The sequence below is a fragment of the Pholis gunnellus genome (assembly GCF_910591455.1).
Source record: "Pholis gunnellus genome assembly, chromosome: 16".
Classification (NCBI taxonomy): domain Eukaryota; kingdom Metazoa; phylum Chordata; class Actinopteri; order Perciformes; family Pholidae; genus Pholis; species Pholis gunnellus.
Window position 1 is genome coordinate 16,627,584 of NC_136543.1, and position 19,123 is coordinate 16,646,706.

At 43.1% G+C, this 19,123-nt stretch overlaps 2 protein-coding genes across 3 annotated transcripts in view; one reads left to right on the forward strand and one right to left on the reverse strand.

The window, feature by feature from the left end:
* Window positions 1-763: 763 nt before the first annotated feature.
* Window positions 764-4,824, reverse strand: sf3a3 (splicing factor 3a, subunit 3). Its single transcript, XM_079175665.1, has 17 exons — window positions 4,620-4,824; window positions 4,469-4,516; window positions 4,069-4,121; window positions 3,741-3,846; window positions 3,583-3,655; window positions 3,345-3,436; window positions 3,170-3,252; window positions 2,833-2,971; window positions 2,681-2,749; window positions 2,514-2,581; window positions 2,164-2,271; window positions 1,987-2,056; window positions 1,712-1,876; window positions 1,470-1,580; window positions 1,257-1,347; window positions 1,110-1,165; window positions 764-1,014 (listed from the first exon to the last, which is right to left on the reverse strand). The coding sequence occupies exons 1-17, from the start codon at window positions 4,713-4,715 to the stop codon at window positions 937-939; spliced, it is 1,506 nt and encodes a 501-aa protein (XP_079031791.1). The 5' UTR covers window positions 4,716-4,824; the 3' UTR covers window positions 764-936.
* Window positions 4,825-6,292: 1,468 nt separating this feature from the next.
* Window positions 6,293-19,123, forward strand: part of LOC306707917 (ubiquitin-conjugating enzyme E2 E2-like) — a 52,663-nt gene continuing 39,832 nt past the window's right edge. Inside the window, exons 1-3 of one of the 2 annotated variants that reach the window (XM_079175571.1) lie at window positions 6,293-6,415; window positions 9,396-9,593; window positions 14,841-14,891. In XM_079175571.1, coding sequence (XP_079031697.1) covers window positions 9,403-9,593; window positions 14,841-14,891 — 242 coding nt within the window. In that variant the 5' untranslated portion in view covers window positions 6,293-6,415; window positions 9,396-9,402. Of the gene's footprint in view, window positions 6,416-9,358; window positions 9,594-14,840; window positions 14,892-19,123 lie in introns of both variants that reach the window. The other variant, XM_079175572.1, reaches the window with a different exon arrangement.

Here is a 19,123-nt window from a genome sequence, read left to right on the forward strand (position 1 = left end):
CTCCGGGTCAAACTGGGTAAATCAGACCATCAAGGCGTCTCTTAGATTTAGCTTAAAGTGTTATTTCTGATTTTTTTTTATCTGTAAACACATTATAAACATGAACTAGAGCTACCGGGGCGCTGGTGATGAGCTTTGTCACTTCATCTGCGAGCTCACTTTATCGTGATCAACAGTGCTGATGAGTTTGGTATTTCATGAATTATTACGATTTGCCACAATTTATGCTGCTATTCAATATCTCAAGATATTCATTCCAGATGATCCGCCTTGAAAGTCTCCTGATCTTATTTAAAAGACCTCACGTTTACAGAATGATATTTGGAACAATGGAGTTGCTGCCTTAAATCGACTAACGTGATAGTTAAGTGATTGTCTTTCTAATTTGGACTGCAGGTCAGACGAATCAAGAAGCGCTTCGCTGTATTTAATGGTTTTGTCCTTTGACCATTTTCACAGACTTTACATTGAGCCTTGATGTCAGTGACATAAACGTTTTGGTATCTTATCTGAATCTATTACTCAGCACCTTGTCATAACAGCCTCCTAAAAACACAGTGGTGGTATGTAACACCGCCTTCCGCAGTATGAAAAAGAATACAATAAACATGTATGGTGAAATATGTGATCTATGCCAGTAGAAAACCGTAAAATGTTATATTTTGGTTTCACTATATGTAGCCTCTTTGGAAATCCTTTAAGAGGGAAAACTCACCAGAACATTCAGATTTAATAAACAGCAGATAAAGACAAACAGTTGTGACAAAAGTTCTCCGTTTATTATAATCATCAATGGTTGCGACATTACAAAGTCTGTAAAACAACATTACTACTTACAAATAAAAAGAAACATGGGTGATAGAAAATATCGCAAATCTTAAAAGGACGCTTGTTACTTGTAGATTCTTTTCCTGTGTGACTCGTGCTCTCCTCAATCTACAGCAGGCCTTGTCTCTTCAGATCCTCGTAGGTCTTCTTGTTGACCACGTTGCCACTCGAGTCCTCGTACTCTTCCTGAAAACACGCACACGCGAGTCACAGAATGAGCATTACGATATAAAAGTAGTTTCCCCAAACCAGTCGCCCCGATTCCATCCGTGTGGACTCACCTCTGTGTCTGGCTGCCACCGCTCTGATGCCTTCTGGGACTTCAGCTTTGCCCACACTGGAGTAACAAACACACACATTATTGAAACAAACTTCCAAAACTCTTCAAACAAACAGATGTTCATATCGAACGAGACGAGGACTCTTACAAGAGACGGCGTCCTCAATCTGTGTGACGTTGGCGAAGTGGGCAGTGTTGGGGATTCCCAGGCAGCGCATACCGTGAGCATGCCTCCACTCCTGCAAAACACAAAATACACTTTTGTTGTTCGAGGACGCCGAGCGCGTTTGAAGACGCGCAGATTTCACACTCGCTCCGTAAACAACGAAGACGTGACATAAAAATAAAAACAAAAACGTACCGCAAAGTGCCTCTGGAAGGCTTTGGGTCCCCTGTAGGTGTAGTTTCCACAGATCTCACAGTTGTAGTTGATGTTCAGCCCGTGGAGTTTGTAGAGCCAGTATGGAATTGGCTACAGGGAATAAAACGGCAGTCAGAGAACAGGACACGCATCTTTATTCAAGAGCCGTAGACATATGTAAGTAAACAGAGACCCCGCTAATAGTGTAACTGTGTTGGTTTCAAACCAACGCGTGGCCTCACCTTGCCGTCCCAGCCCAGCGGCAGGTTCTTGGGGTTGTAGATGATCTCGTTGTCCTCGTCTTCGCTCTCGCTCTCGCTGAGCTGCTCCTCGTCCTCTTCCTCGCGCTCCTCCCCGGTCCTGGCCTGTTTCCTCTGGACGTTCTCGTGAGTCAGCTGCCTCTGCTCCTGTAGCCGCCAAGGACGATCGAAAAAAAGGGTCACGTCTGAGCCTACAATGAGCCAGTTAACGCTTTTCTCCAGACGTCATGACTGCAACAGTCGATATAGTCACTCACCCCGAGGATCTCCACATATTCATAGACTTGCGCTTCCAGGAAGGCAATTTCCTTGTTACGCTCCGTGTCCCTGCAGAAGTGATGGATGGAACATGTTATGAATTATATAATGAGCGCTATCATAAGACACTGTCGGCATTAGATTGGATTTTTTACATTTTTTTTACACCCGCTTACTTTTTAGGGCCTTTGGCTTTGGGATTCTTGGCGAACAGTGACGGGTCCAGTGACTCCAGAGATTTGCCTTTAGTGCTGAAGAGCCTCTGAGCTCTCTCCTCCAGAGTCCTGTCCAACACACACACACTCACAATCAATCGGCTGTCCTAACTTCATGCACAATGTGCACTAATGGGTGCAGTGCGCTTATAAATATCAAATGTCAGACAAAGTGAAGTAACTAAACGCATCCACTTCTCGTGACCTGAACAATGAAGAACTTGCGAGAGTTTTGCGTTCGGTTATTAAAGACTTTTCTGATATATATCAGTTTAATGTCATTAGTTTCAGAATGCAAACGACATTCTCACCCTCCACATTTCAGCCCCAGCGCCATGAGGGCAGACTTCAACCTGTCCAGACCCAAAGAAGCCAACTCCTGCGGAGAGGAATAAGAGAAACGCATCAGTCGGATGAATGAGCAACGCTAGTAGAAAAAAAAGATAAGATCTCTGAATATGAGCACTTCATGTTTTACCTCCCAAGAAGAAAAAGCAGAGAGGTCCAGATGAGCTCCGGAATGAGTCAACGCACTGCTTGTCTCTTTCTACAAATAAAAAAAAAAGCAAACGGGTCAGACGAGACGTATGCCCAAACCTCTAACCAGCTCCATGTGTGAACAGAACTTACAGGCCAGCCTGGGAAGGTCCCGTTGTCCCATTTCTTTTCAAAGTCTATCAGCACTTTGCCGTAGAGCTCGTTCTGGTCCAGCAGAGGTTTGACCCGGTCTGTGTAGTCCTGCAGGTACTCCAGCAGCATCTCCAAATACCTGCACAAACAAACCACCGCACGGGGGGTTAACACAGGAGCACAGTGCATGCACATATCCCACTCCACACACGCGTATGCAGCATTTATAATATATTGAAACGGTCCATGATACGTCATTAAGTCAAGCTGGGATCATGACAGCTAGATGTGTTTTCTACTACAAGTTCCGTACAGCTGTTCAGTATGATGGACCTACTTTTTGTATTCAGCGTTCTTCCTGTCCTTGGGGATGTCAAACAGCTGGTCGAATGAAGACAGGTAAGAGATGTACTCCAGTTTCTGTCGGGAAAGAGCAAAGAAAGCGGTTCAAACAAACTGCTTTAGTTTGGAGGGAGCGCATGAAGTATGCAGACTTTAAATGGGGTCTTAACCTCGGCTCCCTTCAGGTTGATGAACTTCAGGTAGCAGTCGTGGAGGTCGAGGTAGCGGCCGTATCCTTCCTCATCAGAGAACTCCACCAGGTCTGCGGAGGACAAAGACAATCAGAGCAGTGTGTTAGCCACCAGTCTTAGCTGGTTTACAGGGTAGATCCCTACGCTGGTCGGCTGACCATCCACAGAGCAAATCATCAGAAGAAAGCCTGGCGTAAACGTGTGGATTTAGACTCACTCTGAGCCTCCTCGCTGGGGTTTTCTCTGGCCTTCATCAGCTCCTCAAACTCTACAGACATGGGAATGGAAATCTAAAAAGAGGTAAATGAAAGCATTAATGTCAAAAGGTTTGCATAGTCTCAAATTAAGACCGCTTAGAAGCAAGAGGTTAACTACCTCATTTGGGTGCTTTCTGTGAAACTCCTTAATGTGTTTCAGTCTGTTGTAGAACTCTGCAAACTCATTCGGTCCGGAGATCGCAGAAAGTTCATCTTTTCTCATTCTGTCGATAAGAAGAAAAGAAAAAAATCCAGGTTCAAGTTTCCAGGTTAAGAGACTGTGTTTAAATGTTATGGTGAAAGTTTCCAGGTTGATAAAAAGATTTCGAGACAACAGGCATCGTTTTTAACATAATCTGTAATTTGGAGAAGTTCGATTCTAACACATCTGGATCAGAGTCACGGTTTGTGTCGTCACTTTAACTGGAGCATGGTTAGTCACTCACCCATCTTTGTCTTCATAGGAGTCTCTGAGATTTCCGCTCACTTCCATATACCTCTGTCAAAAGATACACAGATTATTCAACATGACTGTAAAACTGACTCAGACCTGCATTACTCTCTAGTTACATGGAGAAAACCAAACTCACCAAACTACTCTCTAATTACTGTCCAACAACAATGTAACAATACATTGCTGTTTACCAGCAAAGTGTGGCTTATGAGCACTTCTGCAGTGCACAGATTAGACATATGCACATGTTTACATTTTCAGTTATTCTTGTTGCCAAATAGATGATATAAATGAGCTAGAGCTAAGGAAATGTTAACCTTCCGATCTAACTTATAGGCAACGTTAGCCTGCCGGTGCTAACGTTAAGTGTTAAACGTAAAAATAAAACTCACATCCAACATTGCTCTTGTTCGATGGTCCGAGTTTATCTGATCCCGCAGCTGTCGAACAAAGACACAAAGAAAACACAAGTCAACTTACAGTTTATTTCCCATGTTTACAGTATTGATTAGCAGTCGGTGCTAATGCTAGCGTAGCACTTACCGTGGACTTCTTATACAACATTTCTTTAGTTTTAGCATCCATTAGCCTCTCTTTCTCCTCGTGATAGCGACGCTGTTGCTCTAAAATAGTCTCCATTGTTTATAAATGTGTCGTGACTTTTATTAAAGACGAAACAAATCCCTCTAACTCGTTGGAATGAAAAATGTTTGAGCCCCCCGCCGATTCTGCTACGTTTGTTTTTCAATGGCGCATGTCGGGAAGTTTAACGTCCGTCATGAACTCGGCGTAGAGAAACATCGACCGCATAAAAGGTTCCGCGGTGGTGACTTGGTCCTTGAACAATAGCGTTAAGTATTTCTAAAATGTAAATTAATTAATTTACAAAATATAATATAGTACGGATAGTCAATGAATTGCTACATTTGGAGGAGCTAGTGGTCACTTAGTTATCTCTCTACATATAGTCACTTAAAATATGTACCAATGGTGTTTTAAAGCTGTTCTTTCCAACTTGTTTTAGATTAATTGATTAATGGGCCCTTTTCCTCCTCACAGGAGCAGGTTACCGAGCACAGACACCACTAACAACTCCGAGTGTGGACCTTCTTATACACAGTCCATACCATAGAGTCTATGGTATGGACTGTACATTATTATCTATTTATGTTTGTTATTATTATCTCGGATATTGGTTTTTTGAAACCCTGGTGCCACACTTTTCAAGCAAGATGGATCTGTTCCTCTCTTTTGCACACTTCCTTTGTAGTCTACTATCATCAAAGCCTGCCATAACGCTTCAGAGAGCACACACAGTTTGCGCGGACTCGCGTGGGAGCGCGCACAGAGGCGGTCTGATTTGTCAAGCTGCGTCAAACAAAAGAAAAAGAAATCGGAACTGAAGGATTCTCTGCCTAAAAATAATGAAAAGGTCAGTAGTCTGCTGGGTGTCGGATAATATGTTATTCCTTTTGTGACAAAACGATTTAAAAATAATTAATAGTTTATTGGAACGTTTTTTCTTTGATGTGTTTTTTCTTTTCTTTTCAAGGTAAGGTTTGCCACTTTGTGTCCAAATTTCAGTTCTTGTCTCTTCAAGAGCAATCACTGAAGAAGAGCAGTGTGCGTTTGTTGTTTGTTTGTTTTGTTTTGTTAAATCTTTGCACTATTGTTTAGTTAGATACTTTTAATATTATTCTAGTTCACTGTATACATTGTGCATTTTTATATTCAATATGTTTTACTCTGTTATTTGCATTGCTTTACCTGTACCATAAATGCTGCTGTAGCGAAAAAATGTCCCCTTGCAGAATTAATAATATAATATATATAATATCTATCTATCTATCTATCTATCTATCTATCTATCTATCTATCTATCTATCTATCTATCTATCAATCAATCATTTGGTTTACAAGCAGCCAATATACCAAAGCAAATATGTGCAAAAAGTAGTGTGTCTAATGAGATAAAAGTGAGGATGAACCTGTTAGAATAAAGTATATTTATTAGATGCAGTCTGACTTTTTAGAAAGGTGTCACCTCACTTATGTTTCGCTTGAAAAAGAAAAAAAGAAAAAAGACGTGAGAACGTGCTCATTTAGGCTTTTACTTTGCCATCTCAAAACCGGAAACGACGCGTGTAATTGCTGATAACTTGACCGTCGCGGGAATTTTTTTTTCTTTTTTTTTTTTTCTTAGCACATTCTCTCGCAGTCAGTCAAAGCAACGGGCGGAAAGCAGCGGACAACCAGCGTTACAGATTTACGGAATACACAGTGGACACATTATCACACCTTTCTCCTTCTGCCGCCGCGCGTCCAGCCTGCTCATAAAGGTCAGTGTCCTCCTCTCAACGCTCAACTCCGCAGACGGAATAAAGGGTTATTATGGTTGTCTTGTAGAGGGAGGGGGCGGCTGTGGTCGGGGGGTAAAAGAGAAGGAGGAGGGGAGTGTGGGGGGGGATTCATTCCGTCTATTGTGCAGGAGCAGATTTGGGCAGCGGTCAGCTCGAGCCCCGATCTTGGATCGGGTTTTTTTACTAATCGGATGGAGCGTGCTTGTTGGTCTTCTTCTCCTTCTGCCTCCATCGAGACGTCTCCCTAACGAGGCTGTCTTTGCTGCTCACTCCTCGGGGGCTCCTCCAACATGAGCCCCGGTAGATACGTGCCTTCCTCTGCGTGAATGGAGAGAACGTCTCTCTGCACGGAACTCCGTGCAAAATATCAACCATGTAAAACCTGCTCCTCTGTAACCGGGCATATATATAGACTCAATGGGGATGTCGTAAAAGACTATTCTTTTAAAATCGTTAACAGCCACCGTTTCATTCGGTGTACACCCATTGCACCAAACAGCACGAGCAATACAAATTAAACTTCTGTAATAGTCCCGAAACCCTTTCCAACTGCAATATGTTGGCTTTACAGTGAGAACCAAATGTCAAAGTTGAAATGTTTTAAAATAAAGAACTGGTTTGTTTATGGTACTACAACATATTTTAATTTAAATAAGATTTAAAGCAAAATAATGTATTTTTTTGTCTTTTAAAATGAGGGGACTGAATGTATTGGGACCCCCTCTCTCTGGGGTGTGATTATGTTTTTTGTAGGCCTGCTCAATAACACACACCTTGGTTGTTGGCTGTGGTTGAGGTGTTTTGACAGTTTCACACCTGAAGGGAGGAGGAAAAAAACAACAACAACAAACATCTGCCCAATAGATGTGCTGCTTTGTCTGCAACTTTTACTCTCCGTGTGTTTTGTCCTCACCTGACAACATCTTCCACATTATAACAACAGCTCATCCTGAGAGGATCCAATTCACCAGAGCATGTAAACGTTATCACCTTTTAAATGACGCCCCTCTGTATCACCCTAACCCGTATAATCCCCCAATTATCTCCCATATCGGCTCACCACCAAAATGCGGTTAATTGCATCAGATAGCCTGTGTGTGTGTGCAGTGGCTGTTTGTCAAATGTCAGACGCGGAGTCGGGCTGCCAAAGCTCGCTGTCGTGTTTATTGAGCGATCTGTCCTTACTTCTGTCCAATTTGATCTTCATTTTGGCTCCACGACACGCAGCGGAGACGCTGCCGTTCATCTGGTATCATACATTTTTCATGGCAGACGTGGGAATGTAAATAGAGGCATTCACCTTGACGTTCACACACACACACACGCGCGCACACACAGAGTGGTGGAGGATTTAGTGAACATGACCTTGTAGGTGTCTTTTTTCATTATTGAGACTCGAGGCTTGTGACCGTGTTCAACTTGACTGATTCTGGATGAGTGGTGAAAGATCTGTGGTGTGTAAATGTACTTCTTTACCCTCTGAAGCTACAAACATACCTCTGTAGAAGGGTACATTACCCTCTCATGCTTTCTTTTAAATAATAGTAAACTAATAATCCAGGCAGGGTCGGCCTTTTTGTTGACATTAGTGCCACTGTTGAGCAGAAAATGACAAAAGTCCCACAGACTATACACGACTTTATTAAAGTTAAAGAACAAGCATCACATTCCCGTATATACGCAGTGTATTAAAGATGTGGTAAGAAAGAGGTAGATTGGTGAATGAATGAGAAAACAGACATTAAAAGGATGCACTTTTCTTAAATAAGCGTTTTGCTGAGAGCCGCTGAGAGGCACTTGAGATCCTCCCAATCTTGCATTTAGCATTTTAAATATTACATTTAAATTGCGCTTGAAGACATTTAACTTTAATATTGACACATTCACTCTCCCAAAAGAAAAAAACAACATATAAGTCAGTCTCTCCAAAGCAAGATGTTCTTTTAGAACAGTGCAATTATTCTCTGTAGAGTCAACTTCTTTAACAATTACACGGCTGACATTGGACAAACCTCTTCTCATTAACACGGGATTAATGCACCTCAGTGCATTTAACACGACGTGCGACGGCTCCGTCCTTCGTCGACGGGGAGAATCGTCTGCTTTCTCTTGGCTTTCCAAAGTGAACTGAATATCTTTGGTGGTCGAACAAACCAAACAAAAGGAAGTCGGGATCGACATGTTTCACACTTGTGAGTTAGGCCGGAGATCAATTAATCAAGAAAATAAGCAGCTTGATAACGATAATCATTAGCTGTGGTTCAAATTTATTTAATGACTTTTCCTCTTTCATAAAGAAACTCAACACTATCTGAATATGATGAAATAAGTCGAAGATATGGGCGAGATATTACCGACAAACTACACTACTGACTAAACGATAAACCCTGAATAATAGACTAAGGTTGAAGATATGGTAATAAAAAGTTGATGGACGGAAAGTTTGATAACACTTTCTATGACGCCCATGTTTATAATGCATCATAAACATACTTATAATGCATAATCTTTACTTAAAGCACCCACTAGAGTCATTTATAATCACACAATGCCTTATAACAGTCATTATGATACGTTATAATAAAGATTATGATGCATTAAATGTATTACGACCATGGTATTTATAATACACTCTCATCCTTGCAAAAAGAAAATAACGTCAGTGAGTGGATTATTATGATACTTGACCTTATGTCAATATAAAATGCCTTATAATATGTTGTTATTGTTATGAAGCATTATGCATATTTATGAGTGCCTATGAATAAACGGTGCTTTAAGCTAATTCTAAGGCCTTTGAATGTTTGTATTGCATGATAGAAATGGGCGTCAGTTGTTCAGACGGGCCATTTGAAGTTGTTGCTGCTAAATCGTGATGAGCATTTTTAAATGTATGCTGTCTTTGTGGCTTTGGGTATCCAGAACTCTGCATATGTGTGTGTGTGTGTGTGTGTGTCAGTGTCAGCATGTCCAGTGAGGTGCAGCCGAGGCCGGACGACAGCCCCAACACCAGTGGGGGAAGCTCGGACGCCGAGCAGAGGGAGGCGGCTCCACCGGAGCTGCCGGGCCCCGAGCAGCGGGACCAGACCCAGCCCAAGAAGAAGGAGGCCAAAATCTCCAGCAAGACCGCCGCCAAGCTCTCCACCAGCGCCAAGAGGTAGATGTGCCGCTCCTCTTCTACGTTACCTTAACTGGGGTTTCCTTCGAGAAGCTGTGCGGGCTTTCTCCCTTTTCTGTGGACGATTAGTCGATCCACAGAAAATTAACAATTCAATCGGGATGAATCGTTTGAGTCGTTCTCCGGTTCATGTGAGGATGTGCTGCTTCTCTTTGTGTCGAATACTTTGTGTGTTTTTGACTGTTGGTTGGACCAAAACAAAGCATTTGAAAATGTCACTGTGGGCTCTGTGAAATCGATCCCCTTTTTCCCCTTGATTTAAAAGCTAATGAAGAAATCTATCGATAATGAAAATAGTCATCAGTTACTATGCTAATGACACGGTTTTCTTTGTCCGCTCAGCCGCTGACTCGTATTTAATTCTCCCAAACAAACGAGTGGACGTAAACGCATCACTTCCAGACACCTGTGCCACTTAGTGGCAGCGAGGAAACTTTGTTTTTGTGTTTAATGAACGTCTTGTTGTCCAGTCGTAGTATTAGTCGGAGTATTAGTTACGACTACAGCGGCGAAGGAACACAGTTCTCTGCGTCCTCTTTGAGCTGTTATAAGAGAGCACTGAGCACAAGGTTTAGATGGATTATGATTATGATCAAATCTGCTCCATTATGTGTTTATGGCTGTCTGGTGATCACCTGTACTGTAAAGCGCCCGGTCGCACCATAACGTGACATTAACATGTCTTTGTGACGGAGGTGTTGCTGGAAGCTTGGCGGTGTGCTGTTTACTTCTGCTCGTGGTCGCTTACTCAACAGTAGTTTAAAGGGATTTAATTTCGTCATTAAAATAACGTTTTTCAGACATTCGTATTCATGCTGCGCTCGGTTGTTCACTCATAAAGGGACAGAAATAGTCGTGTAAAGAATGGGGGGGGGGGGGGGGGGAGAAATTGAAACCTGTGGCTCCTTTTTCACCTCCACACAGCTGACAAATCCTGATTGAGAAAAGTGTTAATTAACTCATAAAAGGCAGGTTGAGACACGATAATCATTCACACAGAAATAACTGCGCACACACAATCTTTCCCTCACAGGCATACAAGTAGACACCATGTCTGTATTGAGATCACGATCACACAGGGGCATAAAATGAGAGAATGAATGAATCCATTGCCCCCAGTGCATGCTGGGACGGTTCTTAACACATCTACCTCATGCAACCAAATGGTTTCAACTCATTCTGCCCTTTTTTTTTCCAAAATAAGAGCGCTAAATTAGGATTGTCGGATTATCAGCTACGGAAACCTGACAGCGCCCCCCAAATTGTGACATTGGAAAGGTGTGAGCGGGCAGGTTTTCACTCGCTGTTTGACCATCAAACGAGCACTTTGGGTGAAGCATGGTGACGTCTTAAAGGGTCACATGTGAAAGAAAAATGAGCACCTTCACGCCACAGTATAGTTTCAGCGGCATGAAGCTAAATCGAAACCATCTACTCGCTTTTGGCCAGCGTGTAGCCAAGTCTGTCCACTGATCTATTTTTATGAAATCCTCTGCATCTCGCTCTCGTAACGAAGAAAATAAATCCCGTGTCCACGGGAGACTGTTTGAAATAAATACAGAGGTGACTTCTTATCGCCAGAGTTGGCTACAACATAAAAAATAAGGACCTTGAGGGTAACCATTTTATAGGAAGGTTGACAGGCGCGGTGTTATTTAGTTGCTTTTCAGCGCTCGCTCCTGTAATAAATCATCGGCTGCTCCACACAGAAGCCAAAGCCGGTGTTTTCCATCATAAAAACTAGGCCCCGACGATATCGACTTATTTGCATGTGTCGAGGCATGCAGAATGTAATAGTTTAGCGCGTGCGGTGTCTCCAGGGATTATCAAATGCAATGAGCTGTGGAGCATTGCAGAAAACGAGTGTTTTGGTTAAAGAGGCAATGCAGAAGCATGAGGAACTCTCTGTATAATCAGTGCTTCTCCCCCGTCGGATTCCACCGGCCTCTTTCATTGCACCACTCTCCCTAACAGGTCCCCAGCTTCTGCCGTCAAATGTGCCACCTCAGGAAATACTGCAGATAAAATTACACAGCGCGCACTCGCGCTGAGAATGACTCCATAACCGTGGAGATTGTATTACAGGCTCCTTTGCAAATATATGTCTTTTTTTTTCACCCCCCTCCTTCCCCAAGTCATTTCCTCACAGAGGAGAGTTTAAAGAAAAATCCTCCCCCCTCCGGATACTCTTTTGTGTTATGTATCACCAACCAACCTATGAAGTACACTCCATTCCAGGAGTTCTTTTATGTGGAGGTGTTATTGCCATTCTTGTACTTACAGTCCTTTAGCTGGCCTTGTATTCTGCAGTTACTGTTTTTTTTCCCCCAGAGTACTAACAAAAGCAGGAACAACAGCAGGTTGTACCAACAAGACAACATATATTTAACACACAATGTACTCAGTGAACCATCATGCCAGTGCCATCTCAAAATAGGGAACCAGTATAGGTGAAATTAGAGTGTGCACCCCTGTGTCTGTCCACGGCTTGTCTCACATTCTGCTGCAGGTAACTGCATAATATTAATTATCCAGTTTAATCATCACAGTGTGAAATAAATCACAATCGTTATTGGGCAATTTTCAGTGAAAGATGTGCAGTCGGGACATCTTAATTTATGTTTTCTACTCGCTGATCCCCGATAATGTTACATCGTGAACCACAAACCAGTTGAAATTGACAGGAGAGCTAGTTAACGATAGCAGCACCGCTAACCAACTTAGGTTCCGTTCAGTTGCATTTTGATGCGTTCAGGCTCTGTTCAGTGAAAAATGAGTATTGGGGGCGAAGGTAGATTAAAACATCATCATGACGTGTTCAAATGTAGTGTCGTAAAATGTAGCGTTGGTGATAAACTTGAATAAATCCCGTTGTTTGAAGGGGACGTTTTCACGACAACATAAATAGATATTAGAGAGGGAACTACAACCTGTTTACACGGGCTCTAAGCAGCTTATAATACATCATTAAAACTACTAATGATGTGATCTTTTATTTCATAATCCTTTGAATTGTGTTTTTATGCCAAAAGAAACCCTATAAATGACTGTAACAAAGTAAAAGGATAACATTTAGAATAGTTTGAAGTGTTTGAAATGATGTCTTCCTTGTTGCTGATCCGATCCGTGACTCAAATTATTCACACAATCGACTGCCTTGTGACTCCTCCCTCACTACAGCGCGATGAGTTTCATTTGTGTGTCTTTTTTTTTTTGTCACTAGTTCTTGAGATTGAGTGAAGTGCGTTTTACTGACACCTTGCAGCCCGTTAGTGTCTAGACGGAGGGTTAGCCAATTGCAGGTTGTCCTCAGTCAATCACACCACCGTACCGTGTTTGCTGCAGACGCACCTGGCAGAGATCTGCTCTCCACTGAGTGCACCTTTCTGGAAAATGTAACCGACATCGACACTTTTGTCTTGATAATTACTCGTGATAGACAGAAAAATAAACGGTGCAGCACATCCGCGCACGTCATTATCCCTAATCGCCTACGATTCCTCCATTCTGCACGTTGCATACAGGAGATTTCCTCTTCAGTGTGCAATAAAGTAGCATTTTAGGACGCTTGACAACGGACTCTTCTCAAGCAGCAAAACGGTTGGAGTGCAATGTAAATGAGCCCCAAATTGCTCTGCGGTGTGACTGTTGCACATCCATTCATTGCCGTGTCGATGCCGAAACAATATATCATGTCAACATCGACCGCTTGTCTTTCCTCTCCCTCTCTCTCTCTCGCAATAGCAGATTATTTTTTTACGTCCCGGGCCAACAACCAGCTGAGTGAAGAGACGGCACGATCGATAAGAGTACTCAATTATTTTAGTCTTTTTTGTTTTAAAAGCGTTCCCTGAGCATTTTCGGTTACAGCAGTAGAGTAAGAATGTGAAAACAAGTTGGAAGGGGAGTGGAAAAGGAAAAAGCAAATGGATTTTTTTGGTTTTGTTTCTCAATACAGAACAGCTCGCGTCCTTGGGAGTTCAAAACTTGGCAAATTGATTTTTCCAGAGTCCAGACTTATCAGACTGTGAGGACGCAGTACACTTTACGTACCCTTTCGTCACACGGACACCATCAGCTCAGCCTAAATCTGATACTCTACAGTTTTGGCTCGGCTCAAGTATATACGCTGCAATAGTTTTCACTCGATAGTTTTCGATAGATTTCATATTTTAAGCACTTTTGATGATTAAAATCTTAAATTGGCAAGTAATTCCTGCTGAATCTAATTAGCTCCTCCACACAGGCGCGTGGCAGTCAGGCAGCATGTGCCGACTGCGATTAACCCAAACATGTCTGCTTCCACCGTGTTAATGTGTTGAGTTGAACTCTGCCACTGTGGTAATGGGGGCGCTGCTTGGGAGGGCAACTAATAAATGAGCGGGCGGATTGATCTACGCTCTCTGGAATATCATGAAATTTGAATTAAGAATTTTCCAAAGAGGGGCATTTTTGGGAATAGAAGAAGTAAAAAAAAAAATGTGCTTACAGTCTATGGAAAGCATGGAAATACCAGGGTTCCTACGCGGTATGGAATATATGTAGGAACCCTGAATGTAGATGCACCAACCACAGTGATGAAGCTGGTTTGAAACATGCCGAGTTGCTCCATCATCAGTCTGTAAATGAGGCCGAGGTGGCATTCTGCTGCGTGGAGAGGATAACGGCAGCATTTATAGCTGACTGAGTGATTTTAAAGTATAACGCGTGGCTACTGGATCCTTGTAGGCAAATCACTAACATAGTTTTGTAATGAATACTTAACCAGGGAGAAATCTGACCTCTCTCCGGTCTATTCATTAAAACCTTATTTTTTATGTGCCCAGTGTGGAAATGCTCCCAACAGCTCCCTGAGAGCAGGAGGGCTGAGACAGGACCGTGATGGGCAGCCAGATTAATTATGTGGTATGATTCATTTATCCGACAAGCCCTTTTTTAAAAGAAATCGATATCAATTCATTCCTGTGCGTGTTTTTTTTAATTTATCGTTTTTAAAGGATAATATTCAGCCATGCGTCCCCGTGTTGATCTTGCGTGACAGGAATCATTCTTGTGTTCAATCGCAGTGCTCAGGAGCTCATTAGAAAATCAATGAGGTATTCGGTGTATACACTTACAGATTGATTTTTACATGCAGGATTTATATAACTGTGTTTTGTGTGTGTGTGTGTTTGTTTGTTTGTGACTATGAATATGAATAATACACAGATCTTCCTCTCATTTCAGAATCCAGAAAGAGCTAGCAGAGATAACCTTGGACCCGCCACCAAATTGCAGGTAGGAGCTTGTTGACTGTGTGTTTTTTAAAAGAGCTATTTGCTCCGACACCTGAGGCACTGTTGTGTGTGTGTGTGTGTGTGTGTGTGTGAGTGTGTTATGAGCCTGTGGGGGCTGTGCGAATGGATCGTGCCAACCCACTGAGTCACATGAATAGCATAGGTAGATTATTGTGCCGTATTTGCACCCTTGTTTGCTCAGGCCGAAGCGTAATGAATGGCCCTTGTAAGCCGTCTGAGGCATCTGACCCGCGGGTAATAAATAAATATCTGCGCCTTTTGACCTGATTGGCAGTGTTTACCATTAGGAGCACTGTAGCGGCAGCGTTTGTGTTTGCTCACACTCCCAACTGGGTGGGAAAGGCACTCCGCCGTGGCTCGACTGGTTTGCGTTTGGTTTATGTTCCTCGGAGCGTGGTGAAAGACGGACGTACACTCCTGCCAATCAAGATCTGAGTGAGAGCTTTCATTGTGTGTGTTGTTTTTTTTTCGTTGAGTAAGCGTTTGGTATTCTTCTCAACACTGAGGACTTTTGGGAGCAGTGTTATGAGGGCGATGGGGAAGGTGGAGGTGACTGTGTGCAGCGCAGGCAGCAAGTCTCTGAAGTCCAGGCAGTTCCTGCTGAGAAAGCAGGGAAGCTCATTGATGCTGCGTGGACGCTCTCAGGCCTGCAGGCAGAGAAATGTTGGCCCCAGCTGGGTTCAGTCACGGCGAATATTTTTTACCCAATGCAAAACTCTTTTTTTTTCCAGATTTGAAATATTTAAACCTCAAAGTGTGAATCTCAGTGAAACTGGTGGAGACATTCATGCACCATCTTACCTTTTTAGGCTTGTACAAATGTTCAGAACAACTAACTTAATCAGATACTTGTTAAGCTGTAATACATTCCCATGCATGCTGCTCAGAGTAATCGTCTGCTCCCCACATAACGGAGCCATAACAGCTAACGTTAACGGCGGTTGCATTGACTCGCATTAGGATGTGTTCAAGCTATCATGATGTGTTGAAATGTCATCTTGTAAAAAACTTAACGGTGATTTTTTGACGGTTTACACTGACTTCTGGTCGGTTTAAATAGTTTTTCAGGACAGTTGTGAAAAAGGTTTGGAGCCTTGTCGTCAATTATAGTTCTTAGAAAGACGATCAGAATCAGCTAAAATTGTAATTGGCAGCTCACACTTTTACATAATGCGGGATTGGCCAAGAGAATTGCAATCGTTGTATCTCTAATAATAAATCCACCGGTGGAGATTTGGCGGTACTATTTCCCCTGCGGCAGCTATGCTCTCATGATCTTGTGATCTTTCGACACCTGCCTTGCCGGGTAACTTGATTTGGGCCGAATGGCGGAGGAGAGTTAAAGTTATGAATACAGAGCAGGAGGAAGCATCTCAACCAACCCAGACGTGACCAGACATTTGCACACTGTAGTTCATTGTGACAGCGTTTTCTACTGAAATGAAAGATGAATAAATCCTGCAGGAAAAAGTCTTTTTTTTTTCTTGCGAGACCTTACAAACTGTTCTGAGCTGCTGTGATGAACAATGACACGGGTCAATGCTGCACTTGTCCTCGACGTGTCCACACAGCTGAGGCAGAATTTAGATTCATTAATTAAGCACTTCTGCATCTAATGACTTTATCTGAGCATGGATCGCCGAAAACAATATTATGTATTAGGATTGCTGTGCCACTAAATAATTAGTTGGTGGCCTTTAATGAATGTAACTGAGTGGAAAAGATGATGTTTATGAATAAACTGTATTTAAGGTGTCTCAGTCACATCTGGCAGTCAGCCGATCTGCTTAATTAGGTCGGTATCAGCGCTAACACCAAACCAGCGGATTGCATCAGCGCTTCTCTAGATTTACTGACTCCCGTCGCTTAAGGTCCCCGTTAATAACTTTGTCCATGCGGTGTATTCAAAAGAACTTCCTAACAATGAGTGCAGATGGGAATGCTCATGGGAAAACGATATAATCAGTGCTGACTAACCTGGAGAGTGGTGCGTCTTATTTCACAGTAAAGGCCTTGTCACTACCTTCACATTAAAATGCATCTGTTGAGAAACGCGTCCAGGAATCGATGAGGATCGTAAGTAGTTTTTGCATCAGAATTGGCTCACTGCTTGCAAATGAAAGGAAAAACTGTTTACTGTTGATCATCGTGTCTGGCTGGTACTAGAGCTACTTAATCAGGTCAATATTGGGGCTGACACCGATCTGGCAGAACAGAAGGTTGAACCTTAAATGAAAGTCTGCACTACCAGTGTTTTTTAATGGAGGGCACCAGTTTAACTTTGAGCTTTCTGCCTTTACTATCGACAGAGGGGGCTGTGGTAAGCAAGGGAAATAAGATTACATTGAGCCTTCTTGAAAACCGTTTCTGTCAGACTGCTGGATTTGGGAAAGTACACCATCGGTATTGGATCGATATTCATGTTGCCAAATGCTCTGAGTTGAAGTATCAGAATCCGTATCGTGAAAGATCATCTCTGCCCAAAACTGAAACCTGATGTGGAGTTCTTAATGCTGTAAATCTACCTGAAGATCTCTAATCAACAGTCATTAGCCACCAGTAGCCAATCAGATCACAGAGTTCATGAACAATTATTCCACCTGCACGGTGTGAAATGGACTCCGGGGGGATGATTGCAACACTATTATACTTATATTATACTATTTTTGGGAAGACCGTAAGAATGAACCCCCTCTTTCTTTGCATGGATTATTTATGACACATGCTGCTGCTGTTCAGCACTTGCCGGCTCGCTATGTTAACTCATCAGAAGGATGAAACGTCTTCAAAACAATCTTCCCATTGAAACGTCTGTATCTGCAGACAGCTTCATAAATACACAACAGAACAATTCCTCAACCAGGCTGCTTGCTAGTGTTGATGCACCGCCGCCCGCAGTGTATTCTAGCAGGCGAGGAATGACAGAAACCCTGTTTTTTATGAAGGCACTATCTGTCACAGGCGGAGAAATCTTCTCGACAAATCGCGAGATGTGTTTTGTCGGCTCTCCGATCTCAAAGACGAGGCTAATCTGGCTGAAGCGGGGCCATTATGTTTCCTGACAAAGGGCCAAACGGCAGAACGGGGGGAAAAGAAATTTCACGGGCCGGCGTTTTGTATAGAAAATGACATTTTTGTGTAAAGGGAGGCTTCCTTGAAGAATGTCCCGGCTGAAAAGAGCCCTCATGACGAATGGATTGGGCTCGGCTGCAGTGGGGAGCCCTCAGTCGCATGTGAGAAATTAGGCTTAAACTGCTCGAGCGTATTTCAGCGAAGAGGCAGAGATACGAGCCAGCGGAGGCGCGGCGCTACTTGAAATGTAGATTTCTGTATTCATATGCCCCTTGGGGTATTTGCCACACACTAACGGCTCCCTATTCCCCCCACAAGGCTGTCGCATCCCCCGGTGTTTGATTTACCCCCACACGTTTCACCACAACAATCCCCGATTCAGGCTGCTCTTTTGTACGATAAGCGAAAAAAAAAAAAAAAAAAACTTCTGCCGAGATAAATTCCCCTTTAAATCTGCACTGTACCTCCTCGCGCACGGTGTCTGTGGGAACAAAAGACTCGGCGTCTCCCCGGTCCTTTCTTCACCTACTAATTGATCTGACAGTGTTAAAGAGGCCGCGGTCGCGGAGAGACGTCAGATGTGAGGGGGCTGTGAACGGACGCTGTGATGCAGCTCATTACCCCCACGGGCTTCAGCTCTTCGCCCGCCAGAATAAAGCACAGCTCGTGATCACAGCCGCTCCTACAAAACACCCTCTCTGACTCAGTTTGTGCGTTCCTTTCAGCAGGAGAAGGACTGGTACTGTAGTTCCTCTTGGGATTTGAAAAAAACATAACACCTTTAACTTGTACTAAGACATCATGCCTTTGTTTGGAGATCATTTGGCTTCACTTTAAAAGGACTTTTATTTTTTTTGGAGCCGTGTGAGGAAATATTTTTCATCATGCTTTTTAATCATCTTTGTCACCCTGCCAGAGAGTAATTAATTGAATGTGACAAGCACTCTGGAAGGGTATGTAAATAGCCCCCACACCAGACACATTGTATTAGCCCGGTGCTTGGTCGGCCTTCCTGGCTGTGTGTGTGTGTGTGTGTGTGTGTGTGTGTGTGTGTGTGTGTGTTCCCCGTAATTACCATATCCTTTCATGATAGCCCTGGCAGCGTTTTGATAAGAATCCCCCCATCGGCTGAGGGGAAAC